A 14,925-nucleotide genomic window follows, 5' to 3' on the forward strand; every position below is an offset into this window, starting at 1 on the left:
CCGCCCTACCTCCCTCCCTCCTTCCACAGGGGCTGACCTCCTTGTTCTGCTGGGTCTGCTGCCAGCGCCAGCGCCGCCTCAGGGCCTCCTTCTCCACGCCTTTGTCCATGAGCGCGTAAAGGGCTTTGCGGAGCATCAGGTCCCGGTCGTGGAATCCCCACATGCCTGCAGTGGGGGGGGGGAAAGGTTCAGACATGTTTTTCTGAGTCTGAGTTGCGTCTACTCTCGTCTCAAATCATCACGCTTTCCCAAAACCAAAACACAACCATAGTGGGCATGTTATCATGGACAGCTTCTCCCGAAAGATCTGGCCGTGTATAAGGCCTTGGCAGGGACAGAACTGCGCCACACTGCTTTTGCCTGGGCCGTTACATATCCATGAGCGCTTCAAATATTTTAAACCAAAATTTAAAGAAATGTTAGCCATACAGATTTTTAAAAGCGTATTTTAATTTTTTAAGATATGTATTTAAAAAATAGACCAATGCAGGGGGGGCGGGAATAAGCACTTAATTTTTCCAGAAAGAGAGAGAACATAGGAACCTAGGAAACATAGGAAACAGCCATATACTGAGTCAGACCATTGGTCTATCTAGCTCAGTATTGTCTTCACAGACTAGCAGCAGCTTCTCCAAGGTTGCAGGCATAGGCTGCTAAGCCATTGGTCTGTCAATGGCTACTAGCCTGGTGGCTACAGGCCACCTCCAGCCTCAGAGGCAAGATGCCTCTCAATCCCAGTTGCAGGGGAGCAACAGCAGGAGAGAGGGCATGCCCCTTTCAACTCCTGCCTGTGGCTTCCAGTGGCATCTGGTGGGCCACTGTGGGAAACAGGATGCTGGACTAGATGGGTGTTCTTGGGCCTGATCCAGCAGGGCTGTGCTTATGTAAAGCAAGCAGAGACTTGCCATTTCTTAGGGCAAGGGTAGGAGTGAGCAGCTGAAAAGGGATTCAGCAAGCCCCGAACCGCCGCAGAAAGCACAAAGGACACCACATGTGGCCATTTCTCCCGTTGATGGGTCTTACCTAGAGATGCCGCATGAAGCAAGCAGTTTCCATCTCCGGTCGTTGCTAACGGAAGCAGCCTTTGGCAGCTGGGATCCACGTTGGCCCACCAGTTGAGACGACCTGGGGAAATGAACCAGCTGGTTAATTCAGTGGGTTTGTAACCCACATCTCCAAAAGTGTTTTGAGGTCGCTTACAAAAGAGGCGGCGGGCAGGAATGCAGAACCAAGTCAAACCAGGTGAAAGCTATAACAGAGGCACAGCAGCAGAGAGAAAAGTCTGGCAGAAAGTCCAGTTCAACCTTGTGCAACAATTCAAGAAAAGTAGCTCTAATTTTTTAAAAAAACCACCCTCCAATATACTGAACTAACATCCGGGAGTGATTTTTGTTTTTTAAAGTGGCAAAAGGTCACAAGCATAGGTGCCAGGCACACAGGCAGGCTACTGTGGGGTAATGTGGTGTAGTGGTTAGAGTGTTGGACTAGGACCACGAATACGAATAAGACAAATATTTATATGCCACTTTTACAGAGATATAAATAAGTAAGATGCTTCCCTGTCCCCAAAGGGCCCACAATCTTTAAAAAAACACCTTAAGATAGACACTATCCACTGGAAGGATGCAGTGCAGGGGGTGGATAAGCCCAGTTGCTCTCTCCCTACTCAATAAAGAGAATCTCCACTTTTAAAAAGTGCCCCTCTGCTCAGTTAGCAGGGGAAGACTCGAGTTCAAATCCCCGTGCGGTCACGAAACTCACTGGGTGACTCTGGGCCTGTCCCTTCTCTCTCAGCTTAACCTGCCTCACAGGGTTGTTGTGAGGAGAAACACAACCACGGACACCACGCTGGGCTCCTTGGAGGAAGAGCAGGATACAAAACGCAAAGAGAGATCAAGTCACTGCTGAGCAGTGAGATGCCACTTTTTGCCACTGCATCGTTCATCGTGTTTCATGTATGCAGCAACTCAGAAAGCTCTTGTAAGGTAGGCCTGCACGGAGGGTACGGAAGCTGAACTTGCCCGGGGCTGCCTAGGAATTTTATGCAGCCAAGGCGAGACTCAAATGGAGGATTTCTCAAGCTCAGTGGTTCCACTACGCAAGTTTCCTCCTGAACGGAAGAGCAAGTGAAAGGGGAGGGGTGGAGAGACTCATTTAGAATAAGAAAGCAGTGAGAAGGGAGAGATCACTGCACTGTGCATTTATGGTTTTGGGCTGGGCCCTCAGCCGTGGCCAGGAACATCTATCACACCGCAGAAGGAAAGAGCTACCAGGAAGCCAATCCTAGATCTCTCTGGGGCACGGCGACCCAGACACAGGCCTTCAGCGGCCAGAATAAAGTTCTAAAGTGCAGCAGGAGCTGCCAGGGACAGCTCACTTCCTTCACAGCATCTTAAAGAGGGATGGTGGAGGCATCTTACCAAAGTGGAGGGGGGAAATCTGAGGACTCAACTAGAGGGGCTCGGTAAAGTTATGCCGTCGGGTCGGTGTCGACTCCTGGCGCCCGCAGAGTCCTGTGGTTGTCTTTGGGAGAATACAGGAGGGGTTGACCATTGCCTCCTCCTGCGCAGTATGAGATGATGCCTTTCAGCATCTTCCTATATCGCTGCTGCCTGACATAGGCGTTTCCCATAGTCTGGGAAACATACCAGAGGGGATTTGAACCAGCAACCTCTTGCTCCCATGGAAATCTGAGATCTGCAGAAATCTATACAAATCTCTCCTGATTCCAGTCCGCAGAAGATCTGTCTAGTAAGGTGTTCCCTCTAACAGGGATTCCCAGATGTTGTTGGATACAACTCCCAGAATCCCCAGCTGCAACAACTTTTGCTTGGGGGTTATGGGAGTTGTAGTCCACAACATCTGGGAATCCCTGTTAAAAGGGAACGCTGCTAGTATACTGCAGTATAAGGCCTCATCTGGGTTTCAAAACCAACAACGTGATTCACTCCCTCGAGGCTCCCACAGGGGAGGCCGCCTGCCATGTCCCTCTATGAGTCACTGATGTGCCTTGGGTTCGAAATAAGTATTTATACTTGTTTCGAGCCCAAGTATACCGCTTTTCATAGAAGTATACCGCTTTTCATAAAAGTTTCCAAAGCAGTTTAAATAGAGAAATAATAAATAAATCCTCCCTTGGAGCCAACTACCCAGCATGCACCTCTGCACCACTTGCGCAGAACACTGACTCACACAGAGACACGGAGGGCGGGCTCTTCTAATTTCTATCCTCGCGCAGTCTAAACTGAATCCTTTTTTCAGCGTAAGAGTGACGGGCGCCCAATACAGAAAAGAAGAAGGGCATCTATTCTGGCTCAAGGTTAGGTTAACTCCTGCTCACTTGGCCAAGAGGCACCTTTTAACGTGGTGATTCTCTTTATTGAGCAGGGGGGGAGTAACTGGCCCTCTCCACCCCCAGCACAGGACCTCCAGTGACTGTTGCTGGTGTCTGTCTTATGCTTCTTTTTAGTTTGTGAGCCCTTTGGGGACAGGGAGCCATCTTATTTATTTGTTATTTCTCTGTGTAAACCTCTCTGAGCCGTTTTTGGAAGGGCGGTGTAGAAATCAATCAATCAATCAATAAATCAATCAAATAGAGTGACAAGGTCACAGCAACCGAGGAGAGCAGGCCTTTTGACAGCACGCATGAATGGCCCCCTCTGCTAAGCAGGGTCTGCCTTGGTTTGCATTTAGATGGGAGACTACGCGTGCGCTCTGTAAGTTCCTGCCGTAGCTCAGTGGCTGAGCATCCACTTTGCACGCAGACGGGCCCCCGGTTCAATCCCTGGCAGCATCTCCAAATAGGGCTGGGGAAGACTCCTGCCTGAAAGCCCTGGATAATCGCTGCCAGTCAGAGTAGACCATACTGGGATCAATGGACCAACCATCTGCCTTGGTTGCCTAGTCCTGAACAAAGACGGACCCGGCATGGCAGGAGAAAAGGCCCGCAAGGAGCAGAGGGGCGAGGAGACCATTCGCCCATGTTCTGTGGCCAGGAGGAAGGAGGCAATTCTTATAACGTGCTTTGAATCACAGCCAGATAATTCTACAAGAGGGACCGAAGGCACAGAAGGCTCCGAATCGGAGCAGGCCTCTGATGACTGGCACCCTTAAGCACGTCTGCAGCTCACACTTCCTCCAAGCAGCTCCAGGCGGTGATCGCGGGGCTGTCCCCGTGCATCTTTCGCGATCTGGAGGCTGGCCGCTCTTCCGCCGCCCTGGCTGAAGGGAAGGCCGCTGCCTCTGTGCCGGCTGGGCCCCCTCCAGAAGACAGCTTGGCTCCCAAAGGGACAGGGCCATCCACCAGCCCAGGAGAGCAACGAAGACAAAAGCACGTCTGAGAAGGCACCAAAATAGCAGTGACTGCAAAAGGGCTGGAGAGGTTTACGCCGTGTGTGTGTGTAGCCATTGTTGCTGCAGCAGCTTACACACACACACACACACACACACACACACACACGTCAGTGCTTTGATCGCAGGCCCTTGCTGGGAGTAAAGTTATCACCTTTTTTTTTTTTTTTTTTGCTTCTTAAATTTTCATTACATTTTACAATACATTTTACATTCAATTACATTCATTTCCTAACTCTACACATAGATAAATATTGACTTCCAGATCACCCATCTGCACAGTTCACAATAACTATACATATAAGCCATTGCTGTCATCGTTCAAAAGATACCAGCCGCATTCGATACGGCTCGATTCTACCCAACCCGACCTGCTACTATTACTATATTTCAAACCCTGCTGAAAAGTCCATTAGGAAAATCGTTCTTTAAATAAAGCAAAAAGAGGCTCCCAGTCTTCTTTAAAGCATTCGAAATGATCGTCTCTTATGCATGTTGTAAGCTTTGCCATCTCTAAGTTACCGCCTTCCTGAACAACAGCAGATTATGTCACTGGGAGACGGAGCCAATTCCTGTTCGCTGAGGCCTGCTGGGCCATACCTGAAGTCCCCCAAGGGAGACATGCAAGCAGCAGCCTGTACGCTTCCCCAGGCTGGTCACGGCCTTGCTGAAACCTTTCCTTACGCCTCCGATTCGTTCACACATTCAAGGGGCAAGCCAGGGACATAATGGGGGCGGGGGTGAACAAGAGGTAAAGCTGCCCTCTGAAGGCCCAACGGGGAAGCTGGAGGTCTCTGATCAGAAGAGCTTTTATTTTTAAAACTGAGGAGCTGTCACAGAAGGCAGCGTGATTTGGATGAGGGCCACGGTGCTGAGGGAAAGGGAGGGGTTGACCCTTACTGCCCCCAAGCTGTTTCTCTGGTTTAAAATCACATCTTCTCCTGCCTGCTAGCAGGAAGTTATGACACAGCGGGAGAGAAAAAACAAAGCATCACACACCTTTTAAAATGCAACTCAGAACAGCTTCCCATGGGGCGGGGTAGGGGGGCGTGATTTATCATCAGGGGGGAATGCCACAGGGAAATGCCACTCCCACCCACAGGAGAGGAGAGCTGGTCTTGTGGTAGCAAGCATGACTTGCCCCTTTAGCTAAGCAGGGTCTGCCCTGGTTGCCTATGAATGGGAGACTTGATGTGTGAGCACTGCAAGATCTTCCCTTTATAGGATGGAGCTGCTCTGGGAAGAGCAGAACATTCCAAGTTCCCTTTCTGGCTTCTTCAAGAAAGGGCCGAGAGAGACTCCTACCTGCAACCTTGGAGAAGCCGCTGCCATTCTGTGTAGCAGACAATACTGAGATAGATGGACCGATGGTCTGACTCAGTATATGGCAGCTTCCTACTACGTACCCCCTTTCCCCCCAGTGACATGGCCCAAATCCAATCTCTCGGCTTTGAAGTGTTGAAAAAGAGGGATGAGGACAAACCTCCTGCATTAGACGCCGTTTGGGCCCCAAATAGGGCAGAAATCAACTTCTCAGATGCCAGGCAAAAGCTGCCACTGGGTTCTGAGGGTTGATAGCCGAGATCTGATCTGGTTTCCCTATGAAATGCAATCTCCCCTTCACAAACACAGAAGCTAGGCTCAGTTTTGGCTCAGCGAAAACGCATCAAAAGGCAGACAACCCCAAGCACCGTCCATCTGAATTGCTGCCTCCCACAAAACACGCTGACGCTTTAGCAAGCTCTGCCCAAATGATTCTTCCAATCCTAGATGTGAAGGGGCCAGGGTCAAGGCCCACTGGCGCTTAGTTCCACAGCCCACCCTAAAGCAGGGCTGAGCCCTGTAACAGGAAGCAGCAGCCAAGGCGTTGCTCCTGAGCATGTGCAGGCTGCCTATTAAACCACAGCCAGACCCCAGAAGCCTGAGCTCTATCACAGCTCTTCAGAGGGCGCATCCCCAGGAAGGACGGCACAGACGCTTACCAGCCTGCTCCAGCGCGACCAGCATCGACTGCTCAATGAGATCCCGCTCAATGAAGTTCCGGAACTCCTCGTGGTACACGGTCAGATCGGGAAGCTGGAAGGTGCAGATCGGCATCTCCAGGAGGTGCTCCCCGCCACCGCTGCCGTTGCTGGAGACGTGAGAGCGAGCCAACGAAACGATGGTGGAGCTGGCGTGGGAAATGCCCCGGGAGAGTCGTTTTTCTGTTCAAAACAGGAATGTGATGGGAAGGATGAGAAGCTTTCGCACATGCTCGGCACAGTTCAGTCCCTGGCATCTCCCGTTAAAAAGGTTCAGGCAGCAAATGGTATGAAAGCTTCTGTCTGGAGCATGGGAAGATGCCTTCTACCAAGTCAGATCCTTGGTCTGACCCTAACGAGTCAGACCCTAGCTCAGTATTATCTACACCAGGGCTGCTCAACCTTGGCCTTCCTGCAGATGTTGGCCTACAACTCCCATAATCCCCGGCTACTATTGGCTCCTGTGGCTGGGGATTCTGGGAGTTGTAATCCAGAAACAGCTGGGGGGCAAAGTTGAGTAGGCCTGCTTCTCCAAGGTTACAGGAAAGAGTCTATCTCAGCCCTATCTTGGAGATGCTGCCAGGGAGGGAGCTTGGAACCTAGATGCTCTTCCCAGAGCGGCCCCATCCCCTGAGGGGAATATCTTACAGGGCTTACTTATCAGGTCTCCCATTCAGATGCAACCAGGGCAGACCCTGCTTAGCTAAGGGGACAAGTCATGCTTGCTACCACAAGACCAGCACACCGTGAACAACTGCTAACTGAGCAATCCCCGGCTAACTGAGCAAAGTGGCACCTTTTCAGTGGCCGTTGCTGGTATGTATCAATCATCTTTATTACTATGCAAGACCAGCATAAGATAGAACAGTAAAGCATGAATCAATATCAAATGATGAAACAGTAGAGTCCTATTACTTCAAAACCACTACTCTAATATTATGGAGAATACTGTAAAACTACTACCCCATAAAACAGAGAAAAGAACAGAGGCAAGACTGTAAAATCACTAAGATTAGAGTCATAATTCTAAGCCTCTCTGTTTTAAATGTTTCTATGTTTCTTTATTTTTTTTAAGATTGTGAGCCAGGGAGCCATTTTTTTAATTATTTATTTATTTATTTATTTATAAACAAACAAACAAACAAACCGCTTTGGGAATGTTTGTTGAAAAGTGGTATATAAATATCTGCAGGTGTTTTTTTTTTCTTTTTGCCATATAACTGCTGCCAGTCAGAGTAGGCAATACTGGGCCAGAAGGGCCAAGGGTCTGACTCAGCAGAAGGGGGTTCCTGCCCAGTTCAAGAGAATCCCTGCACGTGTACCACCATCCGAGGCAGGCACCCAGCTCCGGGGAAGGCTGCCTCCTTACCTTGAACAATGTCATCCTGGCGCTGCAGCGGAGTGAGCACCCGCCGAGAGTTCTCCTTCTCCAAGAGCTTGAAGGCCCGCCCTTCGTTGAAGGGGTGGGGCAGATTGCCCGCGTGGACCTGCCTCAGCTGCTCAAAGTCGCTCAGGGCGGCACTCAGGTCCCAGTTCTTCCCTAGAGGAGGGGGAGAGGAGGCGGTTAGTCCCTGCGGATTCGGGAAGCCAAACTCAGCCCCCTCCGCCTTCCCGCGCCATTCTTGAAACACCGGCCAAGCCAGGTGTTGGCTCCGTTTATCGGCCAGACAGAATATTTTCCTACGCGGGTATATGGCTCATTGGGACTTTTTCAAGCGTCCAGAATCATTTTTCACTCGCCACAGACTAGTGGATTTCTGCAGCCCTGGGCCTAACAAATCTGCCACCTTGGTCAACAGGGAACTTAAACCTGCTCCCAAACCATTCAAAATACCACTGCAAGTCCCAGGGCATGCTCTGAGGGCACGGGATACAGACGCCTTGCTGATGTTAAGCAGGTCTAGGCCTGGTCAGCCCCCGGAGGGGCGACCACCTGGAATCCTTTGGATCCAGCCTTAAAGGCTGTCCCCTGCTAACTGAGCAAAGAGGCACCTTTTTAGAGTGGTGATTCTCTTTATTTAGGCAAGGGGAGAGCAACTGGCCCTATCCACCCCCAGCACAGGACCTCCAGTGACTGCTGCTGGTGTCTATCTCCTGTTTCTTTTAGATTGTGAGCCCTTTGGGGACAGGGAGTCGTCTTATTTGTTTATTATTTATCTGTGTAAACCGCCCTGAACCACTTTTGGAAGGGTGGTATAGAAATCGAATGAATGAATGAATGAACGAACGAACATCCCTCCAGTGGCTGTTGCTGGAGTCTGTCTTATGTTTCTTTGTAGACTGTGAGCCCTTTGGGGACAGGGAGCCATCTTATTACTTTATTATTGTTTTCTCTGTGTAAACCGCTTTGGGAACTTTTGTTGAAAAGCTCTGTGTGTGTGTGTGTGTGTGTGTGTGTATATGTGTATATATATATATTTGTTGTTTGCTTGTTCAAATATTAATTAACAGAACAGAGACAGCCTTTCCCACCTCTCTCTCTCTCCTGCTTGAAATCTCTCGCCAGGACCAAGGCAAACACACCCATTTCTGAGCTGGTGTGCTGCTGTCGCTAAAAGAGGAGGTTGCGAGAACCCCCAAACAGAAGTGGAAGAGAACCCGTTCATTATTCCATACCTAAAATGGCACAATGCAGCCTAAAATGGCATTCCATCCGCATGTATATGGTGCCAAACCCCGGTTTTCTGGGTAACACCAGTAGTTCCCACAAATGTTGACCATCAGAACCATCTTAGGTGATAAACGCTCGTAGTGATTTTTATCCCCCTAGAGGTGGAAAACAGCTGATTGCATTGTTGCACTGATAAGGGACTTAGGCAAATTCAAGGAGGACAGGTCTATCAATGGCTACTAGTCTTGTGGCTATAGGCCACCTCCAGCCTCAGAGACAAGATGCCTCTGAATCTTAGTTGCAGGGGAGCAGCACTAGGAAAGGGGGCGTGCCCTCACCTCTTGCCTTTGGGCTTCCCAGAGGCATTTGGTGGGCAACTGCAGGAAACAGGATGCTGTCCTGTTTCCCGCAGTCCAGCAGCTGGACTGGATGGGCCTTGGGCCTGATCCAGCAGGGCTGTTCCTATGTAGCCTTTTGTGCAATATCATCCCTTCTTTATCCCAACCCACAAACAATTAATGAACAGCGGTATATAAATTGACCAACCAACCAACCAGGATAAAGCTGCAGCCATTTTTGCACAGTTAGCATAACAATCAACAAATTGTTGTCCTCCCTCCATGGAGTGATCCCTGGAGGACGTTCTTGCCAGTTTTCAGTTCCATTCCTCGGACAACATGGACAGGATTCTCTAGTAGTCTACGCGTTTTTAAAACCCTGAGAAGCATTTAACACACCATTGCAAATCGGGCTGCTGGAGGCGTGATGGTCAGGACAATCAAAGCACGAGAACACATTGAAAGAATCTGCAGAGCAATCGCCTCTTCCCCTTCTCTAGGGGTGGAGACTTTGTCAAACATCACAAGGAGCATTTGTCCCGTACATGGCAACGGCCACCCTAGCTGGCTCACGCAGAAGGTCAAAGTCAGAGTTTTTATCATGGTCAACGACCAGACAAAAATCTTACAGGCGTCATAAAATACGTACAAGGTGGAGAGGGAGAGAGAGAGAGAGTTTTATTTGCAAGGTACAGGAGGATGGGGCATTGAACTCCTTCCCTGCTTGTTTGTTGGTCTAAGACCAGTTCTGCTCACCTTCGGCCCTCCAGCTATTCTTAGACTACAATTCCCATAATTCCCAGCCACAGTGGTCGATAGTCAGGGATGATGGGAGTTGTAGGCCAATGTCTGCAGGAGGACCGAAGTTGCTCTGCTCTAAGACCGTCATCAGATCCAATCAAATCTTCCCCAACTCCTCACAGAGCTCGCTCCACGACATGCAATTCCAGCCCAAGAAGCACAGTTCTCTTTTCCTCAGGGTCGTCCTTCGTTTGCAAAATGGCCTTGTAAAACCAAAGAAGGGGGAAACAGACAGAGAGCAGAGGAGCGTCCCCTGGCCAAGAGGAACCCCGCTCTGTACCTTCCAGCAGGTCTCTCGCCAATCCCGGCTCTGCCCCGGTTGAGCGGACAAAATCCGATAGGACGACGTCCATATCCAGGGTCATGTGATCATGGATTCCTCGCAGGCGGCTGGAAATGGGTGGGGCATTGATCCGGGCTTACTCTTCAGTCTGAGGAGAAAACAAAGAGACAGCTCATGGTTACCACCGGTGCCAAATGTCAACACTCCCCAAATGCAGACTTTCTGAATGAACTGGAGGTGGCATAGAGGAGTCAACAGAAACATCACTCTGTCTACGTGGATATTATGAAATATTATTATTCAATACAATTATTATTAAAGCCACCCCAAATAGTAGCATACTGGAGCGGTAAAGGTGAAGTGTGCCATCAAGTCAATTTCGACTCCTGGCACCCACAGAGCCTTGTGGTTTTCTTTTAGTAGAATACAGAAGGGGTTTGCCATTGCCTCCCCCCGCGTAGTATGAGAAGATGCCTTTCAGCACCTTCCTAGATCCCTTCTGCTTGTTAGTCAAGCATTTCCCCACTGCACCCCTTAAGGTGGAGTTACTGGAGGGCTGGGGCATACATATTTTAAACCGAGGCAGACAGACAGCAACTGGCCCAATCCATCCCCAGCACAGCACCCCTCCACTGGCTGTTGCTGGTGTCTGTCTTATGTTTCCTTTGTAGATTGTGAGTCCTCTGGGGACAGGGAGCCATTTTAATTTATTTATATCTATGTAAACCACTTTGGGGCCTTTTTTTTTTTTTTTTTGGAAAAGCGGTGTATAAATATTCACTGCCGTCTAAGAAAAAAAGCATCAGGACTAGAGGCTTGACCATTCAAGCATAAACACATCGTGTTTTCCAGTAAGGGGGGGAAACACACACACACACACCACAAGCCTACAGACATATCACACTGAACTGCAGAAAGAAAGGCAGTGTGTACGTGCTGGAAATGGATGAACAAACAGAATGTGAGAGCTGTTTCTCACTTGCCCAGACAGAGGGGATGTGAGCAATAGGTCACATTTAGCTGTGGCTACAGAGTCTTGCCACAAAAAGGAAAGAGCGGGCAACGCTGGTTTAATGCAAGACCAACAGGCAGCAGCTCTTGAGCGCCAATGGAACTGTTGCCCCTGGAAAGCAGTGCCGAACGTGGGAAGCCGCGCCATCACTTCCACCCGTCCCCTCCTCTAGGAACCGGCTTTCCTGGCTCACACAGAGCCTGGCACACCAGCTATTCCTGCACAACAAGCATTGCACACAAAACACAGACACACTTCTTTTGAAGCACAGGTGTGTGTAGGGTGTGTGTGTGTGTGTGTGTGTGTGTGTGTGTGTGTGTTTTAAAGGCAACAACAGCTGCCACCGAGGCATTATGATGAATTCAATTTCTATACCGTCCTTCCAAAAATGGCTCGGGACGGTTTACACAGAGAAATAATAAATAAATAAGATGGATTCCTGTCCCAAAAGGGATCCCCATCTAAAAAGAAACATAGGATAGGCACTAGCAACAGTCACTGGAGGGATGCTGTGCTGGGGGTGGATATGGCCAGTTGCTCTCCCCCTGCTCAATCAAGAGAATCACCATGTTAAAAGGGGCCGCTTGACCGAGTTAGCAGGGGTGGCATAAAGACAACCCCCTCCCTTCTGCTGGCAGGGATAGCTCGGGCGGAGTGAGTGGCAGGCCCTCCCAAAAGGCCGAGGAAAGCCAATCCAAACAAAAACAAGAGGAGGAGAGAAGCCGCACAGGCCCACACCCAGGGAACGTCAAGGGCACGGCCATTCCTGTTCTCCCAGAATACAAACCCAACGCACAACTAGGAATTAGCCACCGCCAGCGCGCCAAACTCTAGGAAGGGAGGGAGTTTGGAAGGCTGCGGCCACAAATGCATTTTCTGGAGACGTCCAGGGAGGCAGGGACGGGGATGGCAGTTCGCTTGCCCTCAGCTGCCACCAGAACAAGGAACACATGCCCAGTGAGAATGTGACCTGGGGCTCAGAAGTGGGGAGCCCTCTCTTAGCCAGAATGCAGCCATCTTTCAAGAAGAGAGAGAGAGCCAACTGCCTTAGGAGGCTCCCTGGTGGCAATCCTTACTTGCCATGGGTGACCAGCTGCTTCAAAAGGCGGTCTTACTGGACTACAGGGACACAAGAAGCTGCCTTAAACTGAGTCTGGCTAGCTCAGCGCTGTCTACACTGACTGGCAGCAGCCCTCCAAGGTTTTCAGGCAGCAGTCTTTCTCCCAGCCCTACCTGGAGCTGCTGCCAGGGATTGAACCAGGGACCTTCTGCATGCCGAGCAGATGCTTCGCCACCAAGCTACTGTCCCCTTCTCTAAGCGAAATATCCTACAGCAGACAGTGTCCACACGTGGTCACCCATCCAAATGCAAACCAAAGCAGACCCTGCTGAGCAAAACATGCAGTCACCAGGAAGGCCCTGCCCCGGGTGCCTGCCAAATGGATCTTGCAGCGCGTAGGTACACAGAGAAGAGTGTGCTTTCCGGGCGGAGTCTTTCCTGGCTCTACCCTGAAGGCAGGGACGGATCCTGGGACCCCCTGCATGCAATGCTCGCCCACTGAGCGGCAGCCCCTTCCCCGTCCAAATGCAATCCAGGACAGACCCTGCTTAGCAAAGGGGTCCATTCACGCTTGCTCCCACAAGAGCAACTCTCCTCTTCAGCGGCTTCTACACATCTTCTCATGCACACCCAACCCTGAACCCGTTCCCCCCACCCCATCATGAAGGGGATCCTGCTGCTTCTTTTGCAGGAGCTCCAGAGAGATCTGCTGCTCGCAAAGCCAGTCAAGTGCTTTTGCGAACTCTTGCCCAAGCCTGGAGGTGCCTCCCAGCTGCTCCCCAAACAACAGAAAAGGCCAATTGCAGACTTGGAACCAGGGTGGATTTGATTTAAATCACTATTTAAATCACTATTTAAATCACTAGCAGGGTGGATAAAAATCAATGATTTAAAAAAAAAAATCAAAAAAATCCGATTTAAATAAAAAAAATCCGATTTAAATCAAAAAAATTTTGATTTAAAAAAAAAAAAAACCCTATTGATTTTTATCCACCTTGCTAGTGATTTAAATTGTGATTTAAATCAGTTTGATTTAAATCCAATCCACCCTGCTTGGAACCAAACGCAGCTTGAAAAACGCAGGCTATATTTTTAGCCATCTCGTTCTGGGCTCAGCCGGGACCGTTTCCACTTCGTCCGGCCCTCCCGCTCTCCGTCCCTTCGAGAGAGGGCCGGCGTCTGAACGGGCGGGAGAATGCCAAGAATGCTGGTTTTCAGTTTCGGAAGCTTCCAGCCCAATCCTCCGAGAGGATGAGCTCGGAAACCGGAGGCACCTTTGCGCCCAGCATGCCCCGGGGAAGGCGGCCAGCATGCAAGCGGTGCTTTTTAACGAGGCCCCAACACAGTAGCTTTTCTGTATTGTTGGCGGGACGAGGAAGAAAGAAGAGAGGGGGAGAGAGCGTCGCCGCACACGGAGGCCGCTGTGTCCGCCTGTGTGATGCAGGCCTGCCCGGATCCCTCTGTGCCTTGTCTCAACAGCGGCACTCCTCAAAGCAAGTGGCCGGCAGAAAAACAGGTCTTTCGAGGTCAATAAATGGGGGGAGCGGGGCAGGGGAGAAGAGGGACTTCCAGGAGCGCACCTCCAATAAGAGCCGCTGGGCACCGCCCGGGAATAATAGGAAGCACCACCGGAATCCTCCTCGGCTTCTACCTTATTGTCATTTCTGAACGGCCACAGTAACCGGCAAAGTTGTCAATACGATGACAAAGCAGGTCTATTTTGAAACCAATGCATCATCGGGGTCAGAGAATGCTTCCCCAGAGGCAAGCAGCAGACAGGTTGCGAGTGGGCAGAAAAACCGGCTCCGTTTCCACACACACACCCCCCCCGAGGAACGTGCTCGCCTCCAGCCACGAACGCGGTCCGATAACGGCCTTCCTCAAGAAGGGGGCGGAGAAGCAGCTGCCGTCTCCTCCAGTTGGCAGGAGCGGGAGGAGAGCTGGTCTGGTGGGAGCCAGCAGGAGTTGCCCCCTTTGCTAAGCAGGGTCCACCCTGGTTTGCATTTGGATGGGAGACGGCATGTGTGAGCTCTGGGAGATCTTCCCGTTAGGGGAGGGGGCCTCTCTGGGAAGAGCGCCTGCCTGCTTGCATGCAGAAGGCCCCAAGTTCCCTCCCTGGCATCCCCAAGATCGGGCTGAGAGAGACTCCTGCCGGCCTGAAGCCCCGGGGGAAGCTGCTGCCAGTCTGTGTAGACAAGGCTGAGCTAGATGGACCAAGGGTCTGACTCGGCAGAAGGCGGCTTCCTAGGCTCCTAGAAAGCGCCCACTTCCCCACCGTCACAAGCTGCGCCGAGGAAACCTCATTCCTCCCACCAACAGATTCTTGTCCCGTTACGGAAGCCTGCTCCGAGCGCAGAAGCTTCCTTGCTGCTTTCTGCTGCCCACCAGGAAGTCTGGGGTCTCCTGCACGGCGGCACCTGTCCTTCCCTCCTCCCGCGGGGACCCGGAT

General features: G+C 50.8%; 1 protein-coding gene across 1 annotated transcript in view; it reads right to left on the reverse strand.

Annotated features, from left to right (window-relative positions):
• OTUD7B (OTU deubiquitinase 7B) overlaps positions 1-14,925 on the reverse strand; it is a 55,005-nt gene that overhangs the window by 17,453 nt on the left and 22,627 nt on the right. The window contains exons 2-6 of the mRNA XM_053278493.1: positions 10,402-10,552; positions 7,741-7,911; positions 6,333-6,554; positions 1,024-1,125; positions 38-165 (exon numbers count right to left, since the gene is read on the reverse strand). Coding sequence (XP_053134468.1) covers positions 38-165; positions 1,024-1,125; positions 6,333-6,554; positions 7,741-7,911; positions 10,402-10,486 — 708 coding nt within the window. The 5' untranslated portion in view covers positions 10,487-10,552. The remainder of the gene's footprint in view (positions 1-37; positions 166-1,023; positions 1,126-6,332; positions 6,555-7,740; positions 7,912-10,401; positions 10,553-14,925) is intronic.

This window comes from Hemicordylus capensis, chromosome 14 (genome assembly GCF_027244095.1).
Source record: "Hemicordylus capensis ecotype Gifberg chromosome 14, rHemCap1.1.pri, whole genome shotgun sequence".
Classification (NCBI taxonomy): domain Eukaryota; kingdom Metazoa; phylum Chordata; class Lepidosauria; order Squamata; family Cordylidae; genus Hemicordylus; species Hemicordylus capensis.